The 26,258-nt window shown below is 41.8% G+C and overlaps 1 protein-coding gene across 2 annotated transcripts in view; it reads right to left on the bottom strand.

Moving 5' to 3' along the window:
* TBX15 (T-box transcription factor 15) overlaps positions 1-19,152 on the bottom strand; it is a 37,131-nt gene extending 17,979 nt beyond the window's left edge. For both annotated transcript variants that reach the window (XM_089500114.1, XM_089500115.1), the window contains exon 1: positions 18,969-19,152. In XM_089500114.1, coding sequence (XP_089356240.1) covers positions 18,969-19,152 — 184 coding nt within the window. The remainder of the gene's footprint in view (positions 1-18,968) is intronic.
* Between the last annotated feature and the right edge of the window lie 7,106 nt (positions 19,153-26,258).

Here is a 26,258-nt window from a genome sequence, read left to right as displayed (position 1 = left end):
TACAGTAATATAACCCCCCCAGCGCTGTATACAGTAATATAACCCCCAGCGCTGTATACAGTAATATAACCCCCAGCGCTGTATACAGTAATATAACCCCCCAGCGCTGTATACAGTAATATAACCCCCAGCCCTGTATACAGTAATATAACCCCCCAGCGCTGTATACAGTAATATAACCCCCAGCGCTGTATACAGTAATATAACCCCCCAGCGCTGGATACAGTAATATAACCCCCCAGCGCTGTATACAGTAATATAACCCCCAGCGCTGTATACAGTAATATAACCCCCAGCGCTGTATACAGTAATATAACCCCCCCAGCGCTGTATACAGTAATATAAGCCCCCAGCGCTGTATACAGTAATATAACCCCCCAGCGCTGTATACAGTAATATAACCCCCCCAGCGCTGTATACAGTAATATAAGCCCCCAGCGCTGTATACAGTAATATAACCCCCAGCGCTGTATACAGTAATATAACCCCCGCGCTGTATACAGTAATATAACCCCCAGCGCTGTATACAGTAATATAACCCCCAGCGCTGTATACAGTAATATAACCCCCCCAGCGCTGTATACAGTAATATAACCCCCCAGCGCTGTATATAGTAATATAACACCCCAGCGCTGTATACAGTAATATAACCCCCCCAGCGCTGTATACAGTAATATAAGCCCCCAGCGCTGTATACAGTAATATAACCCCCAGCGCTGTATACAGTAATATAACCCCCGCCCTGTATATAGTAATATAACCCCCAGCGCTGTATACAGTAATATAACCCCCAGCGCTGTATACAGTAATATAACCCCCCCAGCGCTGTATACAGTAATATAACCCCCCAGCGCTGTATATAGTAATATAACACCCCAGCGCTGTATACAGTAATATAACCCCCCAGCGCTGTATACAGTAATATAACCCCCAGCACTGTATACAGTAATATAACCCCCCAGCGCTGTATACAGTAATATAACCCCCAGCGCTGTATACAGTAATATAACCCCCCAGCGCTGGATACAGTAATATAACCCCCCAGCGCTGTATACAGTAATATAACCCCCAGCGCTGTATACAGTAATATAACCCCCAGCGCTGTATACAGTAATATAACCCCCGCGCTGTATACAGTAATATAACCCCCCCAGCGCTGTATACAGTAATATAAGCCCCCAGCGCTGTATACAGTAATATAACCCCCCAGCGCTGTATACAGTAATATAACCCCCAGCGCTGTATACAGTAATATAACCCCCCAGCGCTGTATACAGTAATATAACCCCCCCAGCGCTGTATACAGTAATATAAGCCCCCAGCGCTGTATACAGTAATATAACCCCCAGCGCTGTATACAGTAATATAACCCCCGCGCTGTATACAGTAATATAACCCCCAGCGCTGTATACAGTAATATAACCCCCAGCGCTGTATACAGTAATATAACCCCCCAGCGCTGTATACAGTAATATAACCCCCCAGCGCTGTATATAGTAATATAACCCCCAGTGCTGTATACAGTAATATAACCCCCAGCGCTGTATACAGTAATATAACCCCCAGCACTGTATACAGTAATAACCCCCAGCGCTGTATACAGTAATATAACCCCCAGCGCTGTATACAGTAATATAACCCCCAGCGCTGTATACAGTAATATAACCCCCGCACTGTATACAGTAATATAACCCCCAGCGCTGTATACAGTAATATAACCCCCAGCGCTGTATACAGTAATATAACCCCCGCGCTGTATACAGTAATATAACCCCCCCAGCGCTGTATACAGTAATATAAGCCCCCAGCGCTGTATACAGTAATATAACCCCCCAGCGCTGTATACAGTAATATAACCCCCAGCGCTGTATACAGTAATATAACCCCCCAGCGCTGTATACAGTAATATAACCCCCCCAGCGCTGTATACAGTAATATAAGCCCCCAGCGCTGTATACAGTAATATAACCCCCAGCGCTGTATACAGTAATATAACCCCCGCGCTGTATACAGTAATATAACCCCCAGCGCTGTATACAGTAATATAACCCCCAGCGCTGTATACAGTAATATAACCCCCCAGCGCTGTATACAGTAATATAACCCCCCAGCGCTGTATACAGTAATATAACCCCCAGTGCTGTATACAGTAATATAACCCCCAGCACTGTATACAGTAATATAACCCCCAGCACTGTATACAGTAATATAACCCCCAGCGCTGTATACAGTAATAACCCCCAGCGCTGTATACAGTAATATAACCCCCAGCGCTGTATACAGTAATATAACCCCCAGCGCTGTATACAGTAATATAACCCCTGCGCTGTATACAGTAATATAACCCCCAGCGCTGTATACAGTAATATAACCCCCAGCGCTGTATACAGTAATATAACCCCCCAGCGCTGTATACAGTAATATAACCCCCCAGCGCTGTATATAGTAATATAACCCCCAGTGCTGTATACAGTAATATAACCCCCAGCACTGTATACAGTAATATAACCCCCAGCACTGTATACAGTAATATAACCCCCAGCGCTGTATACAGTAATAACCCCCAGCGCTGTATACAGTAATATAACCCCCAGCGCTGTATACAGTAATATAACCCCCAGCGCTGTATACAGTAATATAACCCCAGCGCTGTATACAGTAATATAACCCCCAGCGCTGTATACAGTAATATAACCCCCAGCGCTGTATACAGTAATATAACCCCCCAGCGCTGTATACAGTAATATAACCCCCCAGCGCTGTATATAGTAATATAACCCCCAGTGCTGTATACAGTAATATAACCCCCAGCACTGTATACAGTAATATAACCCCCAGCACTGTATACAGTAATATAACCCCCAGCGCTGTATACAGTAATAACCCCCAGCGCTGTATACAGTAATATAACCCCCAGCGCTGTATACAGTAATATAACCCCCAGCGCTGTATACAGTAATATAACCCCCCAGCGCTGTATACAGTAATATAACCCCCCAGCGCTGTATATAGTAATATAACCCCCAGTGCTGTATACAGTAATATAACCCCCAGCGCTGTATACAGTAATATAACCCCCAGCACTGTATACAGTAATAACCCCCAGCGCTGTATACAGTAATATAACCCCCAGCGCTGTATACAGTAATATAACCCCCAGCGCTGTATACAGTAATATAACCCCCGCACTGTATACAGTAATATAACCCCCAGCGCTGTATACAGTAATATAACCCCCAGCGCTGTATACAGTAATATAACCCCCGCGCTGTATACAGTAATATAACCCCCCCAGCGCTGTATACAGTAATATAAGCCCCCAGCGCTGTATACAGTAATATAACCCCCCAGCGCTGTATACAGTAATATAACCCCCAGCGCTGTATACAGTAATATAACCCCCCAGCGCTGTATACAGTAATATAACCCCCCCAGCGCTGTATACAGTAATATAAGCCCCCAGCGCTGTATACAGTAATATAACCCCCAGCGCTGTATACAGTAATATAACCCCCGCGCTGTATACAGTAATATAACCCCCAGCGCTGTATACAGTAATATAACCCCCAGCGCTGTATACAGTAATATAACCCCCCAGCGCTGTATACAGTAATATAACCCCCCAGCGCTGTATATAGTAATATAACCCCCAGTGCTGTATACAGTAATATAACCCCCAGCACTGTATACAGTAATATAACCCCCAGCACTGTATACAGTAATATAACCCCCAGCGCTGTATACAGTAATAACCCCCAGCGCTGTATACAGTAATATAACCCCCAGCGCTGTATACAGTAATATAACCCCCAGCGCTGTATACAGTAATATAACCCCTGCGCTGTATACAGTAATATAACCCCCAGCGCTGTATACAGTAATATAACCCCCAGCGCTGTATACAGTAATATAACCCCCCAGCGCTGTATACAGTAATATAACCCCCCAGCGCTGTATATAGTAATATAACCCCCAGTGCTGTATACAGTAATATAACCCCCAGCACTGTATACAGTAATATAACCCCCAGCACTGTATACAGTAATATAACCCCCAGCGCTGTATACAGTAATAACCCCCAGCGCTGTATACAGTAATATAACCCCCAGCGCTGTATACAGTAATATAACCCCAGCGCTGTATACAGTAATATAACCCCCAGCGCTGTATACAGTAATATAACCCCCAGCGCTGTATACAGTAATATAACCCCAGCGCTGTATACAGTAATATAACCCCCAGCGCTGTATACAGTAATATAACCCCCAGCGCTGTATACAGTAATATAACCCCCAGCGCTGTATACAGTAATAACCCCCAGCGCTGTATACAGTAATATAACCCCCAGCGCTGTATACAGTAATATAACCCCCAGCGCTGTATACAGTAATATAACCCCCAGTGCTGCCACCACAGGAGCTCATCTTATTTCTTTTTCAGTTTCCTTAACATTTCACGTTCACCTGAAGTTAACAAAAAAAAAAAAAGAAAAAAGAATCTAGGGTTGGAATCGCTGCGATTCATCTGTAAATAATTTTTATGTCAGTCAGTAAAAATCGCAGCACCTGCAAGTAGTTTCCATGGAATTAAGAGCTTGTAGCCTGTGATGTGAGCCGGGTAATGCTTCACACGCGGCCCTGACTTTTAGCCCCCTTTTATAGAGTAAATACACCCACCCCGGTGATGTCATAACTCTGTGCACTTAAAGTGACACTAACAATAAAATGCAACATGGCGGATCACACTCCGTGCTGTCTGTCAAAGTCTACGGAGGAACGGACTTCATTAGCATCGCCATAAAGCATCAGCTCAGTGTGGTGTTCGAGCTGGGAAAGTCATCCAAAATATCACATGACTGACAGCACCGGCGGCTCCAGATCTGCAGATAAAGGGAGTTTATTGGAACAAAATGAGATAAAACCAGGTTCTTGTCACCGACCAACATTACTGTATACAGTGCTGGGGGGTTATATTACTGTATACAGCGCTGGGGGGTTATATTACTGTATACATCGCTGGGGGTTATATTACTGTATACAGTGCTGGGGGGTTATATTACTGTATACAGCGCTGGGGGGTTATATTACTGTATACATCGCTGGGGGTTATATTACTGTATACAGTGCTGGGGGGTTATATTACTGTATACAGCGCTGGGGTTATATTACTGTATACAGCGCTGGGGGTTATATTACTGTATACAGCGCTGGGGGTTATATTACTGTATACAGCGCTGGGGGTTATATTACTGTATACAGCGCTGGGGGTTATATTACTGTATACAGCGCTGGGGTTATATTACTGTATACAGCGCTGGGGGTTATATTACTGTATACAGCGCTGGGGGGGTTATATTACTGTATACAGTGCTGGGGGTTATATTACTGTATACAGCACTGGGGGGTTATTACTGTATACAGCGCTGGGGGGTTATTACTGTATACAGCCCTGGGGGGTTATATTGCTGTATACAGTGCTGGGGGTTATATTACTGTATACAGCGCTGGGGCTTATATTACTGTATACAGCACTGGGGGGTTATATTACTGTATACAGCGCTGGGGGGTTATATTACTGTATACAGCGCTGGGGGGTTATTACTGTATACAGCGCTGGGGGTTATATTACTGTATACAGCACTTGGGGTTATTACTGTATACAGCGCTGGGGGTTATATTACTGTATACAGCGCTGGGGGTTATATTACTATATACAGCACTGGGGGGTTATTACTGTATACAGGGCTGGGGGGTTATTACTGTATACAGGGCTGGGGGTATTACTGTATAGTGGGGGGAGGGTTTATTAGTATATACAGGGCTGGGGTTCCCCCGTGTAAGGTCACACAGACGCTTTCAGGAATCTTCCATTAAGAAAGTGCGACGTCTCCGTGTGATTGGTGGAGGGTCAGTCCAGGCCACATGTTTTCAAAGAATCGCATTTCTTTAGGATTATTTGAAGTGAATTTTTGGGTTATTGGGAAATGTTTTTTGCGGCGCTGAGAATTTAGGAAATAATCGTTTGCAGATTCATTTTCCATTTTGTAAAAAAAAAAAAAAAAAGACTTTAAACCGTCAGGCCGCGCACGCATCTGGCACGGGGTCATGTGACTGCCGAACCTTACCGGTCCTCAGCCAGAGAATAGGAAGCTACCTCCGCGGCCACCAACCAAACGCAGCGCGATAGTAAAACCGATTAACGGGCGACGGCTACATTTCTCTGTTCTCCTTGTATTAAAGCCGACATATAATATAATCATATATAATATATATAATATAATTCATCTGAAATGTCATGCTTTGTGTGTTGTCCTTACTGTACTGAGAATGTGGTAGATAAGTAGAACAGCCTCCCAGCAGAGGTGGTAGAGGGTAATACAGCGAGGGTATTAAACATGCATGGGATAGACATACGGCTCCTGAATCTAAGACGAGACCAACGACTGATTAAGGTTTATGGGGGGCTGAGATCTCTGCTTTTTAGAGGAAATTCTGGTTACATTCATAAAAATAATAAACCTGGATGACGGCGGGTCTGCGCGCCAAATCAGAACACCGCGTAGCCAATGGGAGGTAAGTTGGGCGGAGACCGGATCTCCAATTGGCTGCATAGTGATGTCTGTCTAACAACCTCATGTGCAGCTTATGCCATATTATAGTGCGGAGACCCCAGCTCAGGGAGAGTCGAACGCTGAGGGTCTCGGTACAGAAAGAATAGAAAAAATCCCAGCTCTGGCATCAATCAATAGCACAGCCCGGGGGGGGTATGCAAATTTTCCTCTGTTTCCCATGATCCTTCAGTGCAGAGTGTATCAGAATCCTCCCGTCAGCCCGAGCAGGAAGTTGGAAGCCGCTTCCTGTTCTTTCCCTCTGTCAGCCCGAGCAGGAAGTTGGAAGCCGCTTCCTGTTCTCTCCCCACGTTGTTTTAGCGGATGGCGAATGAGCCTCTAGCGCTAGAGATTGTTTCCAGCCGCAACGCTATTATCACAGATACCTCAGGGCGACGGGGCGATTTATACCCCGTGACGGGGCAGCAAGATGGCGGCTCCCACGTACGGCACAATAAGGAATATTTTTTGATTGTGAAGTAAAGTGTCGTAATAATCAGATTTATTCAGTTTAACCCTTTTATTCCCCTGTTGAGGAAAGATCTTTCTTAATAAAGGCGGCTCCTAAATGTAACTGATAAGCCCAGCGACCCCCATTGTACAGCGCTGTGGAATATGAAATAATCATTTATATTGCGGCCTCCTGTGGTAATTTTTCTTTCCCATAACAATTAACTCCGTAAAACATAATCTGAGAAATAAAGAGTTAAAGCCACCATCTCCCAAAATAGTCCGGAAGGAGAGGCAGCCATTTTCCCCCCCGCCCTCGCCTAACAGCTGCCGGGGTCGGTGGGGGGTTTCTTGCTGGGGAATTTTGGGATCCTGTGGAGATATAAATTACATTCAGACGCTGGCGAGAGGATCAGAGGGGCAAACGGGAACTGAACAGCGCTAGATACCCCGTGGCGGGTAAAAACCCCAGTGTGGAGGCAGATTCTGAATCCCCCTCTCAGCTGAAGCCACCACAACAGAGAGCGGCAGAGTACCCCCCCCCCCCCCGAACTCCATTGGCTGATACAGACATCCAATCAGAAAGTTGGGGTTCAGTGATGTCACTCCAGACTTTTTTTTATGTCACCTGTATGGCGTTAAAGAGTTAAAGATTTTACCTGACTGGGCAGATAGAGGTTAAACTGCCATTTTTGGCATTAGATTGTAAACTCCTAGGTACACAGTCACAAGGCAGTAAAGTGCTGTTATACTGGGGGCCACAGGGTTCATTGTACCACACGGCCTTCTCCCCTCTACCTGCCCCGTCACCCTCCGCTGCCACCACCGGGGCAGAATCTCAGTCCCATTAACCTGTCAGAGGGGGAGATTGGGGGGTCTGTGAGCGGCGGATGCAGTACAGACTGCACAGAATATAACGGAGGTAATTACCCCGGGGCGGGGGGCTTCATACCTCCATGAGGGAGTCCATCACCCACCCATTACGAGCCAAAAGGCCGACCCTGTGAGCTAACACTCATCCACCAAAAGGCACATTAACCCTTTCTCGGGCTGCCTTCTAACGATATCCCAAAAATATGTTTTTTATTTTATTTGAGTAAAAACTGGAAAAAAAAACGGACTCCACATACGACAGAACACGCGTGTCACACGGATCAGCGCCAAAATGTGGGAGAAAGCCGTGTCCAAAACACCAGGACGACCCACCGCTAGGGCTCCGGCCAAACGAACCTCTAGGACCGGCAGCCAAAACCCACCCCTAGGACCAGCAGCCAAAATCTATCGCCGGGACCGGCAGCCAAAACAAACCTCTAGGACCAGTAACCAAAACCCACCTCTAGGATTCGCAGCCAAAACCCACCCCTAGGACCAGCAGCCAAAACCCACCACTGGGACCGGCAGCCAAACTCCATCACCAGGGTCCGTAGCCAAAATCTATCGCCAGGACCGGCAGCCAAAACAAACCTCTAGGACTCACAGCCAAAACAACGAATGTCAGAAGGAGGGTTTTCTGAGGTTCTCGTTGATCCCGTATTATATATTTTTCCGCCCCGTTTCCCTGAGTTGTGTTTAAGGAGAAGCTAAAATATCCTGTTAATTGCCCTGTAAATGCACGTGGGGTGAGTAGTGTGGGGGGGGGGCTGGGGGCAAGAGGACACGTACAGGAATGTACTACGGACCCCCGCGGCCCTGCGAGGGCATTAATCATAGCGTGTGAATCAGCGCATGTTCCCTGTGTGTTTGTATTTCATGTAACCGGTGAAAAGGTGGCAGACGGGCGCCTGACAGCGAGAGCATCACCCAGCCGCACATCGGCCCCATTCAGCCCCCGTCTAGTCGCCCGTTTCTCCTGCTGTAAAGACTCAAACCTTAATCAGTCGTTGGTCTCGTCTTAGATTCAGGAGCCGGATGTCTATCCCATGCATGTTTAATACCCTCACTGTATTACCCTCTACCACCTCTGCTGGTAGACTGTTACACTTATCTAGATTCAGGAGCCATATGCCTATCCCATGCATGTTTAATCCCCTCACTGTATTACCCTCTACCACATCTGCAGGGAAGCTGTTCCACTTATCTACCACCCTCCAAGTAAAATAAAGTAAAGCTGCCCTCTCAATAAAGCTTATCCGACTTTAAGGACATCTCTTAGCATGAGCTTGAAGACCAGCGGCCGCCGTCCGCTCCGTGTCCAGCTGGATTGGTCTCCTCTCTCTGCCCAGTTTGGTGAACTGGAAAGACGCCAGCGGCGGGTCGGCGGAGCAGCGAACAGGTGCGTTATTTATCTGCTGCCGAGCCGGCTGCACGAATCACAGGACTCTCACAGGGGAATCTCACGTAACGCTCTGCGGGGGTCCGTTAGCCCCCATTACTCCCCCGCAGTAAATCCGGGGTTCGCTGCAATCGGGATTCCAGACTTTGGACCCTAAGGGCCGGAGTATCACTGCAAATAAAGACGCCTTTTGCGGCTGACGGTATCCATAGTTACGGGATTATGTGCCACGTTCTGATCTCCGGGGGGCTTCACGATTAGGTAGGGATGGCGGGTACATAAAGGTAGATGAAATGGTTAATATTTATAGGGATTTATCTTCTTAATGCATTTAAAAATATAGGAGAAAATGTTGGGGGCGATCCGGCTCCCCGCAGCCCCATCGCACAATGGGCACCCCCCCCAAAAAGTGGAGCGCAGGATATGACGTCATATCCCAATGGCCAGCAGAAGGGGGGGGCAGGCGCTGAACGGCCCGGAATTGGGGGGGGGTTGAAACGCATTTCTATATTTCCAGAAAGCGCTGCCGGCTCCCGGCAGACATCAGAGCGGGGAGTTCATGTGGAGCGGGGATGGAGAGCGGTTATCAGGGAAGAGTGCGGACGGGGTGCGTGTTCCGGGTTCTCCCATTAACCCATCGCAGGCCATGGCCCCCGGGGGCCCAGAAATATTCCAGATGGGAATATCACGGGGAAACGCGTCGGAAACAACTCAGGTTCATCCGATCGACCCCCGGAATAGCGATAATGATCTCTGCTCTGGAATACGAGTCCGAGACCTCTGCATCTGAAGGGAGGACCTCTGAGGTCTCTAAGCCGCCTCACAAACATCTCAAGACTTCTTTGCCAACAATCCTGCGACGTACATTTCTGAGCTGGAATACATTCTAATATAAAAATAGCTTGAAAATGCAAAAAAATATTTCCGATGTTTTATATCAGAAGAATTATAAGAATTATTATAAATAATAAAAAAAGAAATAATAATTATAGACCATTAATAAAAGTAATAATAATAGTAATAATAATAATTATAGACCATTAATAAAAGTAATAATAATAGTAATAATAATAATTATAGACCATTAATAAAAGTAATAATAATAGTAATAATAATAATTATAGATCATTAATAAAAGTAATAATAATAGTAATAATAATAGTAATAATAATAATAATGTCTCTGGGAGCCTCTATTATTCGCATTGTGAGAATATAAAATATCAATTTTTCTGCGTTTCTATATTTTTTCATTTTTAAGTTAATTCATTTTTTAATTTTCTGGGGTGGAGACCGCACAGAGCGGGGGCAGGGCGGCTGAGGATGACTCCACCGAACACTCTCAGCCAATGGAGAACTCAACTACGGCGGCGTCCACAATGCATAATAAATATGTATTTATAGATAAAATAAAGAGGAAAAGAACCCAAAATGATCCAATAACAGGTTAAAAGTTTTACTGATTGTTTAAGTGAGAAAAGTTGTATTTTTAAGCAGTTTTTTCTTCAGAGTAAAACATTTTTTTGGGGGGGGTTGGGGTTTATTGAAAGCAGAGAATTCTTGGGTTATTTAAACCCAGAACCCGCCGGCAGATCGGCCCCATCCGGCCCCCGTCTAGTCGCCCGTTTCTCCTGCTGTAACGACTCAAACCTTAATCAGTCGTCGGTTTCGTCTTAGATTCAGGAGCCGGATGTCTATCCCATGCATGTTTAATCCCCTCACTGTATTACCCTCTACCACCTCTGCTGGGAGGCTGTTCCACTAATCCGCCAACCTCTCTATATCTAGGAGCCATATGTCTACTCCATGCATGTTTAAATCCCCTTCTACCACCTCATTTAATATTTGTGATATCAAAATATTGCTATTAATAACTGATAATTTAATAAAAAATGTATACAACATTTTATGCCAACGAATAACGTGCGTCACAAGCGGCGAGTCGCGGCCCCGGAATATTCCTTTCATTTTTTGTAATAAACTTTTTTTTTATTTCATTTAATTGCAGGAAGTGCCGATGAATTCATTATTATTAATATTATTATTATTATTATGATTATCTTTTATTTCTATAGCGCCAACAATTTAGGCAGCGCTTCATTAATGCCTCATCCTGTTCACATTGTGCGTTATGAATAAAGTTGCAAAAGAAAAAAAAATGTTTTCCAATAAATAAACAGTAAAAAAAATAAAATCTACATTTTGCGCTGTTTTTGGTCACTTTATTTCTTTGTATTTTCGCATTATCTGCGACGCTCGGAGAGAGAGACGTAGGAGCCGCGTACGACTGCGAGACCTCTGAGGTTTCCTTGGGTTCTGAGGAAGGGCCATCTGAGGTCTCGACGCCGCGTCTATTTTGGTCGCTCGGCGGCATTACAAACATCTTAAGACTCCTTGGAACTTTTCTGGGGACGACCCCGCGGCGTGCGTTTCTGCGCTGGAATAACATTTTTCAATAAAAATAGCGTGAAAATCGATAGCCTTCCAAGAATAAGATTCAGGAGCCGTATGTCTGTTCCCTCACTGTATTACCCTCTACCACCTCTGCTGGGAGGCTGCTCCACTTATCCACCATCCTCTCAGTCCCACGTCAGCCTCCGACCCCCCGGTGTTGGTTTCCGGCCTCGTCTCGTTACGTTTCTCCCCTCCTGTGTTCTGTTAAATCCCTTTCTGTATAAATAAGGAGGAATCTTCATTCTTTATCGTTTGGTGAATAAAATGGCGATATTGGGATATTGCGAATTATTTTCAGGCAGGTCGCGGTAATCGGACCGTTCCAAAAACTCTTTTCGAGGAGGGGAGTAACCCGGCAGCCGGTTGAATACGGACGGGGTTAATGTTACAATTACTTCTGTCTTCCCGCTAAAAATAAAAATCTTCCAAACCGGGAAAACCCCAGCGTGCCGAGTGCGGACCCTGCTGCATGTATACAATATATCATTATTATTACTATTATTATCACTATAATTATCAACATTATTATCATTATTATTACTATTATTATCACTATAATTATCAACATTATTATCATTATTATTACTATTATTATCACTATTATTATTACTATAATTATCAACATTATCACCATAATTATTACTATTATTACTGTTGTTATCATCATCACCATTTTTATTACTATTATTATTTGTATTATTATCACTATTATTATTACGCTTATTACTGTTATTATTGCTATTATTACTAGTATAATTATCAACATTATTATTATTACTATTATTATTACTGTAATTATCACCATTATTATTACTATTAGTACTGTTATTATTATCATCACTATTATTATTTGTATTATTATCACTATTATTATTATTACGCTTATTGCTGTTATTATTGTCACTGTTATTATTACGATTATTATTTTTTATTTCTATAATGCCAACAATTCCCGCAGCACTTCTTACAGTCCCTACATTCAAAGGATCTGACAGAACTTCAATTGACGGAGTAAGATGAGCCGATGCATTGGGTAACGAGGGCTCGGCTTGTGAGCTTACAATCTAGAAGGTGTTGCTTTCTTTATTATTATTTTATTATTATTATTATTATTAATCATTTATTTATATAGCAGCAGCAAGTCCCACAGCGCTTCTTACAGTCCCTACAGTCAAAGGCTTTGACAGAACTAGAACTGAGAGACTGCGATGAGAAGATACATTGGGTAGCAAGGGCTTGGCTTGTGAGCTGACGCTCTAGAGATATTGCAATACATTTTTAAAAAATCTCTTGTTTCTTCCGAACAGCAACAAAAATCTGCGCGGAGGCAAATATTGGGAAAATAGATTGTAAGGTCCCAGGGTCAGGGCCGTCTCCTCCACCTGGAGCCAGAAATAATTATTGTAACAACGCCACGGAATCTGCTGGCGCCATTTGTTTGGAGGCGTTTTTCCGCCGGTGATGGGTCAGCCGCTGACCAGGCCGTGAGAACCTCGCTAACACGCGAAGATGTGCGATCGATACATGTATGATTCTGCAGCACACAGAACACGCAGCAGGGAACCAATCGTCTGCCTCCGACATGCGTGTACTTGGAGCGCGGCTCTGCTCTACATACATGTGCTTCCTGGACGCGTGTGTGTGTGCAGGTTCATGCGTGTGCTGTTATATGTTTTGAATTTGGATTTTTTGCTGCTCTTGGTGCCTCTTATTTTGCTGCATGTTTATAGACTGTAAGCTCTTGGGGCAGGGACTTTCTTTCTATATCACTACAAACCCCAACCATGTCTGCTGGGATATTATATACCTTCTTTATAGTGCATACTGTAAAGGGTTAAAATAAAATTAGCCCTAAATAAATATTATTATTGGTTTATATAGCGCCATCATACTCCGCAGCGCTGTACAGAATATAGTGTACAGAAATACAAACACACAACATACATATATACACCGTACATACCTAGCCAGAACATACATACATATACCGTACATACATAACCCGAACATACATGTACGGTGTACATACATACACCGTACATACATATATACACCATACCTACATACCCAGAATGTACACACATATACCGTACATACATCCGCCGTACATACATAACCCGAACATACATACATACACCGTACATACATATATACACCATACCTACATACCCAGAACGTACATACATACACCGTACATATATACACCACACCTACATACCCAGAACGTACACACATATACCGTACATACATACACTGTACATACATACATACACCGTACATATATACACCATACCTACATACCCAGAACGTACATACATACACCGTACATATATACACCACACCTACATACCCAGAACGTACACACATATACCGTACATACATATACCGTACATACATACACTGCCGGGTGAATAGGTTGTATTTGATGCACACGCTCCCTGCATAGTGATACCATAAACACGTGTATTCAAAGCACAAGTACATTGCACACGTATGTTCTTGCAGTTATTGTGTATATACACAGACTCCCAGCATTACTATACATACGTGTGCACAACTGTCATGCGTTCAAAATGCATTACATGAAAGGCGCAGAATTGGTATAAAAACCAGTATTTCTCATTAAATTCTCTGTGACAGGAAGAAGCGAAGGAGCCGAGAAATAATGGGAGCCAGAACTGGGGACGTGTACTGACTGCTACATACCAACATATAACAAGCAGGGTCCCTACATATACAGTATATATATATATATATATATATATATATATATACATACACTATATCTGTAACTGCACTATGAAATAATATATACATCCCATAATACCCAGACCTACTCAAACATCCCATAATATCCCCATATACATCATTCCATATCATTCTGCCCCTGTATGCAGTTAAAAGCCCTGCTTCTATACAGTCACAGCTCATATGATAAAGAATTAGATGCCATTTGTATATCCCATGATACCCCTATACAGAAGGGGTATAGTTATATATAGGTGTAGATATATATAGTTAGATATAGGTGTGTGTATATAGTTAGATATAGGTGTGTGTGTATAGTTAGATATAGGTGTGTGTATATAGTTAGATATAGGTGTGTGTATATAGTTAGATATAGGTGTAGATATATATAGTTAGATATAGGTGTGTGTATATAGTTAGATATAGGTGTGTGTATATAGTTATATATAGGTGTGTGTATATAGTTAGATATAGGTGTGTGTGTATATAGTTAGATATAGGTGTGTGTATATAGTTAGATATAGGTGTGTGTATATAGTTAGATATAGGTGTGTGTATATAGTTAGATATAGGTGTGTGTATATAGTTAGATATAGGTGTGTGTATATAGTTATATATAGGTGTGTGTGTATATAGTTAGATATAGGTGTGTGTATATAGTTAGATATAGGTGTGTGTATATAGTTAGATATAGGTGTGTGTATATAGTTAGATATAGGTGTGTGTGTGTGTGTATAGTTAGATATAGGTGTGTGTATATAGTTAGATATAGGTGTGTGTATATAGTTATATATAGGTGTGTGTGTATATAGTTAGATATAGGTGTGTGTATATAGTTAGATATAGGTGTGTGTATATAGTTAGATATAGGTGTGTGTATATAGTTAGATATAGGTGTGTGTGTGTGTGTATAGTTAGATATAGGTGTGTGTATATAGTTAGATATAGGTGTGTGTATATAGTTAGATATAGGTGTGTATATAGTTAGATATAGGTGTGTGTGTGTGTGTATAGTTAGATATAGGTGTGTGTATATAGTTAGATATAGGTGTGTGTATATAGTTAGATATAGGTGTGTGTATATAGTTAGATATAGGTGTGTGTGTGTATAGTTAGATATAGGTGTAGATATATATATATAGTTAGATGTTGATTGATTTCTCTTCATATCCGTTAATAACACGAAGTCTCTGAATACAGACAGCATGCAGTCCCTATATGATACATTTATTACTATATAGTTACAATATAGATACAGTTATAAAGTAACCAACATACACACTCAGCTGTCACTCATCATACACAAACACACAAATACACAAATACAGACACAGTGATAACACATAACACACAAATACACAATACAGACACAGTGATAACACATAACACACAAATACACAACACAGACACAGTGATAACACACAAATACACAATACAGACACAGTGATAACACATAACACACAAATACACAACACAGTGATAACACATAACACACAAATACACAACACAGACACAGTGATAACACATAACACACAAATACACAACACAGACACAGTGATAACACACAAATTCACAATACAGACACAGTGATAACACATAATACACAAATACGCAATACAGACACAGTGATAACACATAATACACAGCTGTCACTCACACCGCGATCTATACATCTAATTACATCATCATCATCATAATATAACCGTATAAATAATAATAATAATAATAATAATAATAATAATAATACATCATTATCTATCTATCTATATATATATATATATACAATTACCCCCATAGTACACACGCGTGTAAAGAATATACACAATTATCACTACTAACATACACAACCAACAATCAGAACCGACACAGTTATTACACGGACGGAGCACCCACTCGGCCCACTCGGCCCATAACACAGATACGGTTATCCTCGCCATTCCCGACCCACGCACTATAGATTATCATTGCAGAGATTCCCACGCGGAATTATCCCCACTTTTCACATGAAACATACATTTGACATCAACTCAAATAATCTCACACGGCACCCACGCGTGTAACATGCCACGTATTTAGTTCCGTGGATATATTACTTGTCCTGGAATTGTCCCTCGAGCAGCCCACAGCATGGGGCCCACGAGTGTTTTCTGTATGTGAAAGCAAAGAATTCTGTACAACCCGAAAGAACCCCTCTCCCCCCAAATACACCGGCACACAGGGTTAACATCTACCCGCCTCAGGGCAGTTACTGCAGAATACCCCACCCGGGGCAGATACACGGATTTTATGGGGGTTTTAAAACATTTTAATATTAAATATTTGAGTAAGAGAGCTGCTTGGTTTCATTGTGTCCCAAAATATATAATATATTTACTATTGATATATGTGAATACTATATATATATACACACACACACTAGTATATATACTACTATACACTATTCATAGAATAACACACTATATATATATATATATATATATATTGCTATATATTTTTAATTTATTAATACACTATATATATATATATACTGCTATAGTATTTATATAATACTGTAATACACTATATATATATATAATATTAATATGATATTAATATATTAATACACGATATATATATATGCACTGCTATATAGTATACATATATATCTACTGCTATATGCAATTTATATAATAATACACAATATATATACTACTATATAGTATTGCTAAATTAATACACTATAAATGTATACACTGATATATACAATGTATATAATACACTATACACACTATATAACTACGCTATATAATATTAATATATTTATACACTATATATTTATGTAAACTGCTATAAAATATTTCTATATTAATACACGACATATATATTTATTTTGCTATATACTATATATATTTATATATACAAATTACTACATATATTTTTATATATCTTATATATTATATATAGTAATTTGTATACATAATCGTTTAATAATAAAGAGTATGTAGCCGTATTTAGATATATAGTGTATTAATATAGAAACAGTGTATTTGCACATATACATTTAATGTACGGTAAATCCATAAATTTTCGGTTTTTCTCTCACCCACCGGATTATTTTCACAGATTTATTTTTCACGCGAATTTAATAGAAACCGATATAAAATACGGACGGTAAATATTCCGTATAACGCCCTCCGCCGAGTCTTTGAAATAACGGGCTCCTTGTACATTAAGAATCGCTAAACCCAATAAACACGCTGCACCCTGCCCACGGTCACGCGTGTATATATCTAAATAAATAACCGAGCCATCCTCCCCACGGTCACGCGTGTATATATCCAAGTACATAACCAAGCCATCCTGCCCACTGTCACGAGTGTATTGGCCGTATTTTGCAGATAATTTTGCTGATTCCCGAATCAAGACCGAAAACGAAAGGATTCGGGCCGAGAGAAAATGCAATAATAATAATAATCAAAATAAAAATAATTTCAACACCACGACCAATAATAATACTAATATTAATAATCAGAATTATTATAATAACAAAATAACGCCAACAATTTTACTACAAAAACTACCAATACTACAAAAACTACTAATACTACAAATACTACTAATACTACAAATACTCCTAATACTCCTAATACTACAAAAACTACTAATACTACAAATACTACTAATACTACAAATACTCCTAATACTCCTAATACTACAAAAACTACTAATACTACAAATACTACTAATACTACAAATACTCCTAATACTGCTAATACTACTAATACTGCTAATACTACAAAAACTACTAATACTACAAATACTACTAATACTACAAATACTCCTAATACTCCTAATACTACAAAAACTACTAATACTACAAATACTGCTAATACTGCTATTACTACTATTAATGATAATAACAGCGCTTACCGTTCATAGGAATGTAAAGAAACCGAGTGCCCCGGGTGCCCAGCTGGGCAGTATACAGACAGGGCATATACAGAAATATATACAGCGCTATATACATACAGCGGCGCAAACAATAAATCAGACACGGGTCACGCGCGTGTGCCGTGGGCATGTCACTCACCCACTCGTGTTCATGCCCTGCCTGAGGGGCATTGGCAGCCTTGCTGGGATTCCTAGGTACCCCTCTCTGGTGGGTATCTATCACAGCGATTACAGGTCTGGGGTTGGGACATAAAGAAGGGGTATTTATATAGAAACCCCAAACACAGAATAATTGCCCCTGACGTGCGGGGCAGTTCCTGGCACAGTGTACCCAGCTCCATTATAACAGATCCACGCAGCGTGGGAGTGGGGCAATAACTACCACCAAATGCCACCTGCCCGTGGCTAGCATGTCCCGGCCCCGTCCCGTGTCACACACACGGACTGCCACGGAGTCCCGAGGGCCCCGCCGTTTGCCCCGGCCCTGGGGCAGATTCCCTGCACTCACCGGGGTTGAGGTCCTCTCCTTCCCCGAGGTCCCCGGGGGGGCTCAGGCTCTCCATGGACAGATCCAGCCCCTTGTTGCCCCAGTCCCGCAGCTTCCTCTTCTTGTTTGTCCCGATTAAAGCCTCCACGGAGAAGGCGTGAGCCCGGGAGCTGAGGGTCGCTGCCGATCTCCTCCTGTCACTCATGATCTGCCCCCCACAACTGCCCCTGCTTCCCCCTCTCAAAGCGCAGGAGCCCCGAAGCAAGACGAGTCCTCCCTACATGGGGGATCGCGGGGCAGGGAGGCAGTTTGTGGGACCCCCGGCTCTTGCCCTGCTGGCTTTGATTGATGCAGACGGCTGGGAGGCTGAGCAGGACAGGGGCAGGCAGACCGAGCCTCTTACCCCCCAGCCCAATAGGGGGAGAGCAGGAGGCGGCAGAGGGGGCAGATCCAACGCTCCTGCACTTGGCCACATCGTTAACCCTTAGTGATCCGGGGAGCTCAGAGAAGCAGAAAGGAACCAAGTCCCTCCACGCTGAGAGCCTGCAGGGACTGCCCTGTGCCGGGGCTTCTGGGTGCTAGGGGTCCCCGGCGGGGCAGGTTCTCAGCATTATTACCCTGGCCCTGGGGCTTTAAAGGTCGCTTCTAATCACTTACAAGTCCCCCGATTCTTCATTTGCTCCATACACACCCTGTTTACCCCTATCACTCTCAGCCCTACTGCCCCAGGGCACCATCCGACTGCCCCGACTATCCGGTGACCGCCCCAGAGCACGCCTCAGCTCTACTGCCCCAGGGCATCAACACAGGCCTACTCCTCTAACTACCCCTCTAAATACCCCTCTGGACCATCTGCTGCTCGAATAACTCACATAATACTCCAACCCAGGCTTCACTAATAACAGCCACCAGCTGCCCCCCTCTACTGCCCTAACTACCCCTTAATACCCCCTCCAATGCGCTAACTACCCCTAATAACCAATCTAATGCCCTAACTACCCCAATAACCTATCTAATGCCCTAACTACCCCTAATACCCCCTCCAATGCCCTAACTACTCCCAAAAGCCCATCCAATGCCTTTTCTAACTACTCTCGATTAACTATTATTTATCTCTCATCCCATATGGTAGATTCACACACAGACTCACACACATGTATCTACACACAGATACACATACATGTATCTACACACAGATACACACATGTATCTACTCACAGATACACATACATGTATCTACGCACAGATACACACACATGTAACTACACACAGATACACACACATGTATATACAAACAGATACACACACATGTATGTACACAGAAAGGGAATGGCCGAGCGGGGTAAATATCTACCTACCCATATACTGCCCATATACTGCCCCTACCCGATTATATACCCCGCACAGCACCCAGATACCCCCCCCCCCCAGTATTATTACCCCCTGGATTCATTAACTGACACAAAGTGTCCGAATTTATTAAATTAACATTTATAACCCCAGTCTCCCATTCATCATAATGATTTCTCTTAAATCCTGAAATCTACCGATCTGCCGAATTTCGGGGATTTCTACCTGTTTAAATAAATGAAAAACCCCAAAACGCCCAAACTGTATCTTCATCTTATATACATTCTATACATTATATAAATGAACGCATTCCGATAAATCAGATATTCTTTTAAAATACAATTATCCCTCCTTTTTGTGTCTTTTTGACTGATAAGAAATAAATTTCGGGAAAAAATGACATTCAGAATTTTAATGCTGGGATGCCAAGGGTTAATCACTAAATCTACACATTTTTCAGAGTTTAAAAAAAATAATTTCCTATAAGCTTCGAAACCTCTGAGCTGAAAAAAATATGTATTTACCAAAAAAGGGGGAATTCATACCGGTTTGTGTTGAAAATAAATAAATCCATAAATGGGTTTTTTTTTCAGTAATTCCCCGGATCGAGTCCATAAATCCGGATTATACAGGAATCGGGTCATTGATCTGAATTCTGAGGGGCAATTAGAATAGAATAATGCCCCGAGCCCACCTACCTGCTGCAGATCAGCCAATAACCCCAGAAGCTTGCACTCTATCTCCTGGGGCGAGAGGCTGTAAGGGGGCTATAAATGTAAAATATTTTAATTTTACTCCTTAAATACCCTCCAGGCTGATTATCCCCGAATCTGCAAATATTCTCTATATATTGTTTTGCGTGTAGTGGGAGTATATACTGTATATATATATATATCATATGTGAGGTGTGTTTAACTATTATTATTATTATTATCATTATTATTATTATTATTATTATTATTATTAATGTTATATTACTATTACTATGACTATGATTAAATAATGTATTTTATGTTTATTTTGTATTTCTTACGTTAATGGATCCACGCGTGACAGTGCGTGTGATGATGGTTGGATAGAATTATATAATATGGGAATAAATGTAGAATTTGAGTTCATTTAACCAAAAACCGCAGTTACCCCCAGATACCCCCCAGTCGGCCCTTGGGTCGGGGTGATAAACCCCCCTGCAGTGCGGTGTATGGCATTATCTAATGGGGCATTACCGGCCCCAGCCCGGCCGCATTGCCCTCTATGCGCTAATGTGAGGGGCAGCGAGTTGGATAATCGCCCCCCATATCATGGGCATTAACACAGGTCATCTGGGGCAATGTCAGGGGGTATTAAGAGGGCCCCACCAGCCAAGAAATACCCCACCAGAGGCATTAATACAAACTACTCATATACTGCAGTTTATCTACCCCAAAACCCCACGGTCAGCCCACGCAAACCCCACAGTGGGGGTAAAACACTTTCCACGCCGGGAAATCGGGGAATTCAGCTCTCATTTATGTTTAACCCCTTCACTGCCGGCTCTTCAGCTCAGAATTAAGACAAGAAAAGTAAAAGATTTTCACCAAAACTGAACAGTTTCACGTTAAAGCAGGTCCAGGGTACCGCTGGGGTTAATGCCCCTGCAGCTGTCGTATCAGGGCAACAGGGTACTCTGGGGGTCTCTGCTGAAAGCAGGTGTGGTTGGGGGGCTCCTGTCTCTCTCATGGCGGGGAGGGGGCATTTATCAACTCACCCCAGGCCCTCAGAGCCCAGTCCTGGACTAATTACCCCGAGGGGGGGTACTTATGGGGTCTTGGGGTAAAGCACAGAATGTTGCTCCCCAGACAGAGAGGGGTATTTTTTTCCACATCTGCCCTGATATCAGGCAATAATATCTTATCATTAACACTTCCAATACCGAGCGATCGATCAACGCAAATAAAGCGAATTATTAGGGCTGAGAAATCTATTTTTTAGTAAAACCATCCCTTGCAATATAATAACCATCAGAAGAAAAAAAAACAGCAGAGATTTGGGGGAAAAAAATTCAAAATAATCCTAGTGCAAAGTATTACATCTGAAGAAATCCACCGAAAAAATAGACAATTGTTAAAATGTTGCACTTTTCTGGAATTGTAGATATGACTCCAAATTTAAAAAAAGTATACTTTTCCAAATTATTATTATTATTTTAATGTAGAAATCCAAATATATAACCGTAAAAATTGGTAAAAAAAAATGCAAATATTTCCCGTGTGAAACAAACGTGTGTTTTATATGTTTACTTAATTTCCTTGTCTTGTAACATTTTATTTTGATCTCATAAAATGTCATTTTTTTGTAGCAGAAAATGCTACAAATTCTATCCAGTTCTAGCTTTGTTTAGACAAATCCAGGGGTAAAAGAAACTCACACGTGTTAATCTGCGGGGGATTTAAACTCCATTGTAGACAGGATTTTAAACATCACTTATTTTTTTTATTCATTCTACAAAAAAACAACCCAAAAATCTTACTTTACAATATTCCGCAATATACCCTCCCCCACAGCAAAAAAAAAAACGTAAAGGAAATCTATTATTTAAAAATTAAAAATGATTTTTCCTTCCCAAATATTTATTTAGAAAGCCCCCCTCTCACATGGCTGGCTGTTTGTGTAGCTGTTCTGGATGAAGTTTATCTGTCTGTAAGAAAAAATGTCAAAATCCTTCAAAAAATGTCCAAATTCATATTGGAGGCACAATTTTTATTTTCATTTTTTTACATTTTTAAAATACTTTATGTATTTTTTAATATTTATATTTATTTTATATTTATTAGCAAAACTAAAAAATACTCCTAATTTAGCCAAGTTTTTTTGTATTTTCTTCCACAATAGAGAGAAAAAAAAATTAAGAAAAATAAAAAAAAAAAATATTAAAAACAAAAAATAATAATTATTTAATAATAATAAAAATAATATATATACACATATAGGTGTGAGTATATATTTCACTTACAGGGTATATACAGGGTATATATATATATACACCGTCTTGTTTTCCTTAAGACTGTACAGATGTTTGCAATAAAATCTTAGGGGTTTTTTGCCTCTGGGAATTGAAATAAATTTTTACTAGTTTTAGGTAATAATTATTACCCCAGGCCCCCTCCATAAATTTATCTGCTTTTTATCAAGGAAAACAATAGAATTGACTTTTTACTGGAGCTCTAGATATAAAATGGTAATTAATTCTATATCTTTTGGGACTATTTCCTAAATTGTAACAAATGACCGCAAATTGTTCTATCAAATGCTTTAATATAGTTTGGTGAGAATATCCTAAAAACAGAACCTTTTCTGTAAAACTGATGTTTTTTTGTCATTGTTACAAAGATAAAATTGTTTAAACGATAAATTCTAGTGGAGAGTAAAAAAAAATGTTACTTATGTGGAGATTTGATTGTAATCTTCACATAAATAACTCATTTGCTTATTTTTCACTACATTTTCATTGATTTATGTTGAAAATAAGATCTATATTTTTTTTATTATTACAGAGAAGAGAAATAAATAAAACAGTCTGAATCCTAAATGATTTGGTTATTTCAGGATAATTTTGGGAATTGGGTGGATGGGTTGGTTTAATAATTTTTCTGGGGAATTATTAAAATCAAACCATTTTACCCCATTTTACATGCTTAGTGCAAACACCACTCAGATATTGCAAAGACCCTTAAAAAGGGGAAAACAAATAGATACACACAAGAATATTTAAATGGAATGGAAAGAAGTTTTACTCTACTGAGAGGGTGGTAGATAAGAGGAACAGCCTCCCAGCAGAAGTGGTAGAGGGTAATACAGCGAGGGTATTAAACATGCATGGGATAGACATACGGCTCCTGAATCTAAGACGAGACCAACGACTGATTAAGGTTTGAGTCTTTACAGCAGGAGAAGCGGGTAACTAGGCGGGGGCCGGATGGGGGCCGATCCGATGATCAAATATATAGCAGAGGGAGACAGAGGGCAGCATGCCTTCCGCTGGCACACAAATGGTTAATAAGTTGGTGTCCGAGAAGGAACTTTGCCTTCTGTATTTAGTTCCCCTTCTTTACCCATTTTATTCCTTTTAGATTGTAAGCTCACGTGCCGGGCCCCTCAGGAGCCCACCATTCCTGCCATAAGGCTAGATTGTAAGCTCACGGGCCGAGTCCTCAGCTCCTGTTGTAGAAATGTACTCCCATCGGGATCGTGCACCACATGCTGGTATTTTACATAGAAATATCAGGTGTTTTGGTAAACTTCTGATAACGGTGGATTTATTTTTTGGATAAATAAAGTGTTTTCAGGTCTTTGAGATCCCGGAAACAATCAGAAAAGTAAAAAGGATGATTATTTATCGAGTTATAGCACCATCATATTCCGCAGCGCTGTACAATGGACGTGACATGCAGTGCTTCACATAACAATTTGGACAGAAAGAAAGGCGGAGGAGGGTCCTGTTCAAAAGAGCTTACGATCTAGGAGGAGGCGGAGATAACACAACGGGGCGTGGGCTTCACTCTCTGAACATTGTGGTTTTTTGTTAGATTTATGGTTGTTGCGCATGCTGAGGATAAACACAGCCTCACCCATCCAACCAAACGGATCTTACCCCATCATACCCCATCATACCCCATATAACCCGTTACCCCATCATACCCCATATTACCCGTTACCCCATATTACCGCATGTTACCCCATATAACCCGTTACCCCATCATACCCCATATTACCCCATATAACCCCGTTACCCCATCATACCCCATATAACCCGTTACCCCATATTACCCCATATAACCCGTTACCCCATCATACCCCATATTACCCGTTACCCCATCATACCCCATATTACCGCATGTTACCCCATATAACCCGTTACCCCATCATACCCCATATTACCCCATATAACCCGTTACCCCATCATACCCTATATTACCTCATCTAACCCCATATAGCCCCCATTCTAAGCCGGAGGGCTGTGGTGAGAACCCGGCAGTAAATGTGAGCCGATCACTGGGAAGGAGGACCTGAATCCACTGCTTTTTCCATACTGAGTCCTGCTCCGGTTCCCGGGGGGGGGGGTAGATTGAAGCGCTCTGTGTTATTAGAGCCATGTTTTCCGGGCCAGGAATGCATTTCAAAAGTTCCTGCCCAGCTGGTAAAGTGCTGCCCCCCGCAGTATGTGGGGTGAATGAGCCAGTACTCAGTTATACCCCACTAGCCCCCCAGGACCGGGTTTGGGCATCGAGTCGCCTTCATATGAGACGGAGACAGCGAGAGGGGGGAGAGGATCTCTAACGCGTCTGTCTCCCCAAACCCTTCACAGAAGTCATCCTGCGATCCTCTAAAATTTCGGCCTCATTATACTTTTTGCCGGGAACACCTAATTGTCACGTGACACAATATGAGCCCCTGATTGGCTGTTACTCTAAAAACTGGGGGGGGGGGGAAAGCTTCTTTAAAGTCTCTGTGTTGTTTTTATGAGAATAGTAGAATGACAGCAGTGGGACAGCAGCTTTAAAGCCATTCATTAAAATAAATACCACACACGTTCCGGACAGGAGCTTCGCTCCCCCCCCCCCCCGTCATTCCGTATATTATATTATATTATATATTTAATGCCCCAAAACTAACAAAAAAAACATTTCATTTATACAATTAAGAAGAACGCGATATGAAATCATGCATTTTCAGAAGGATTAGAAACCCCAGAGGGGATTTTTTTATTATTACGGTATTTTTTTTGCTATTCTTGGCTATTTTGCTGCCGGAGTGGAAACGGTTAATCGCTGCTGGAGAAGCTAATTTACTTATAGATTTTTAAACAGCTGATGGCGCCATCTACTGGCGAGAAAAGGGTTAACAACGCGATCCCCCGGAATATTTACGCCATCACAAAATTAGTCTGAAACAAAGCGGCATTTTATTACTTTATGGAGAGAG

Source organism: Sceloporus occidentalis, unplaced genomic scaffold (assembly GCF_023333645.1).
Source record: "Sceloporus occidentalis isolate IW3139 unplaced genomic scaffold, rSceOcc1.0.p SCAF_148, whole genome shotgun sequence".
NCBI classification, from domain to species: Eukaryota; Metazoa; Chordata; class Lepidosauria; order Squamata; family Phrynosomatidae; genus Sceloporus; species Sceloporus occidentalis.
This window is presented reverse-complemented; position numbering and strand designations above follow the sequence as displayed.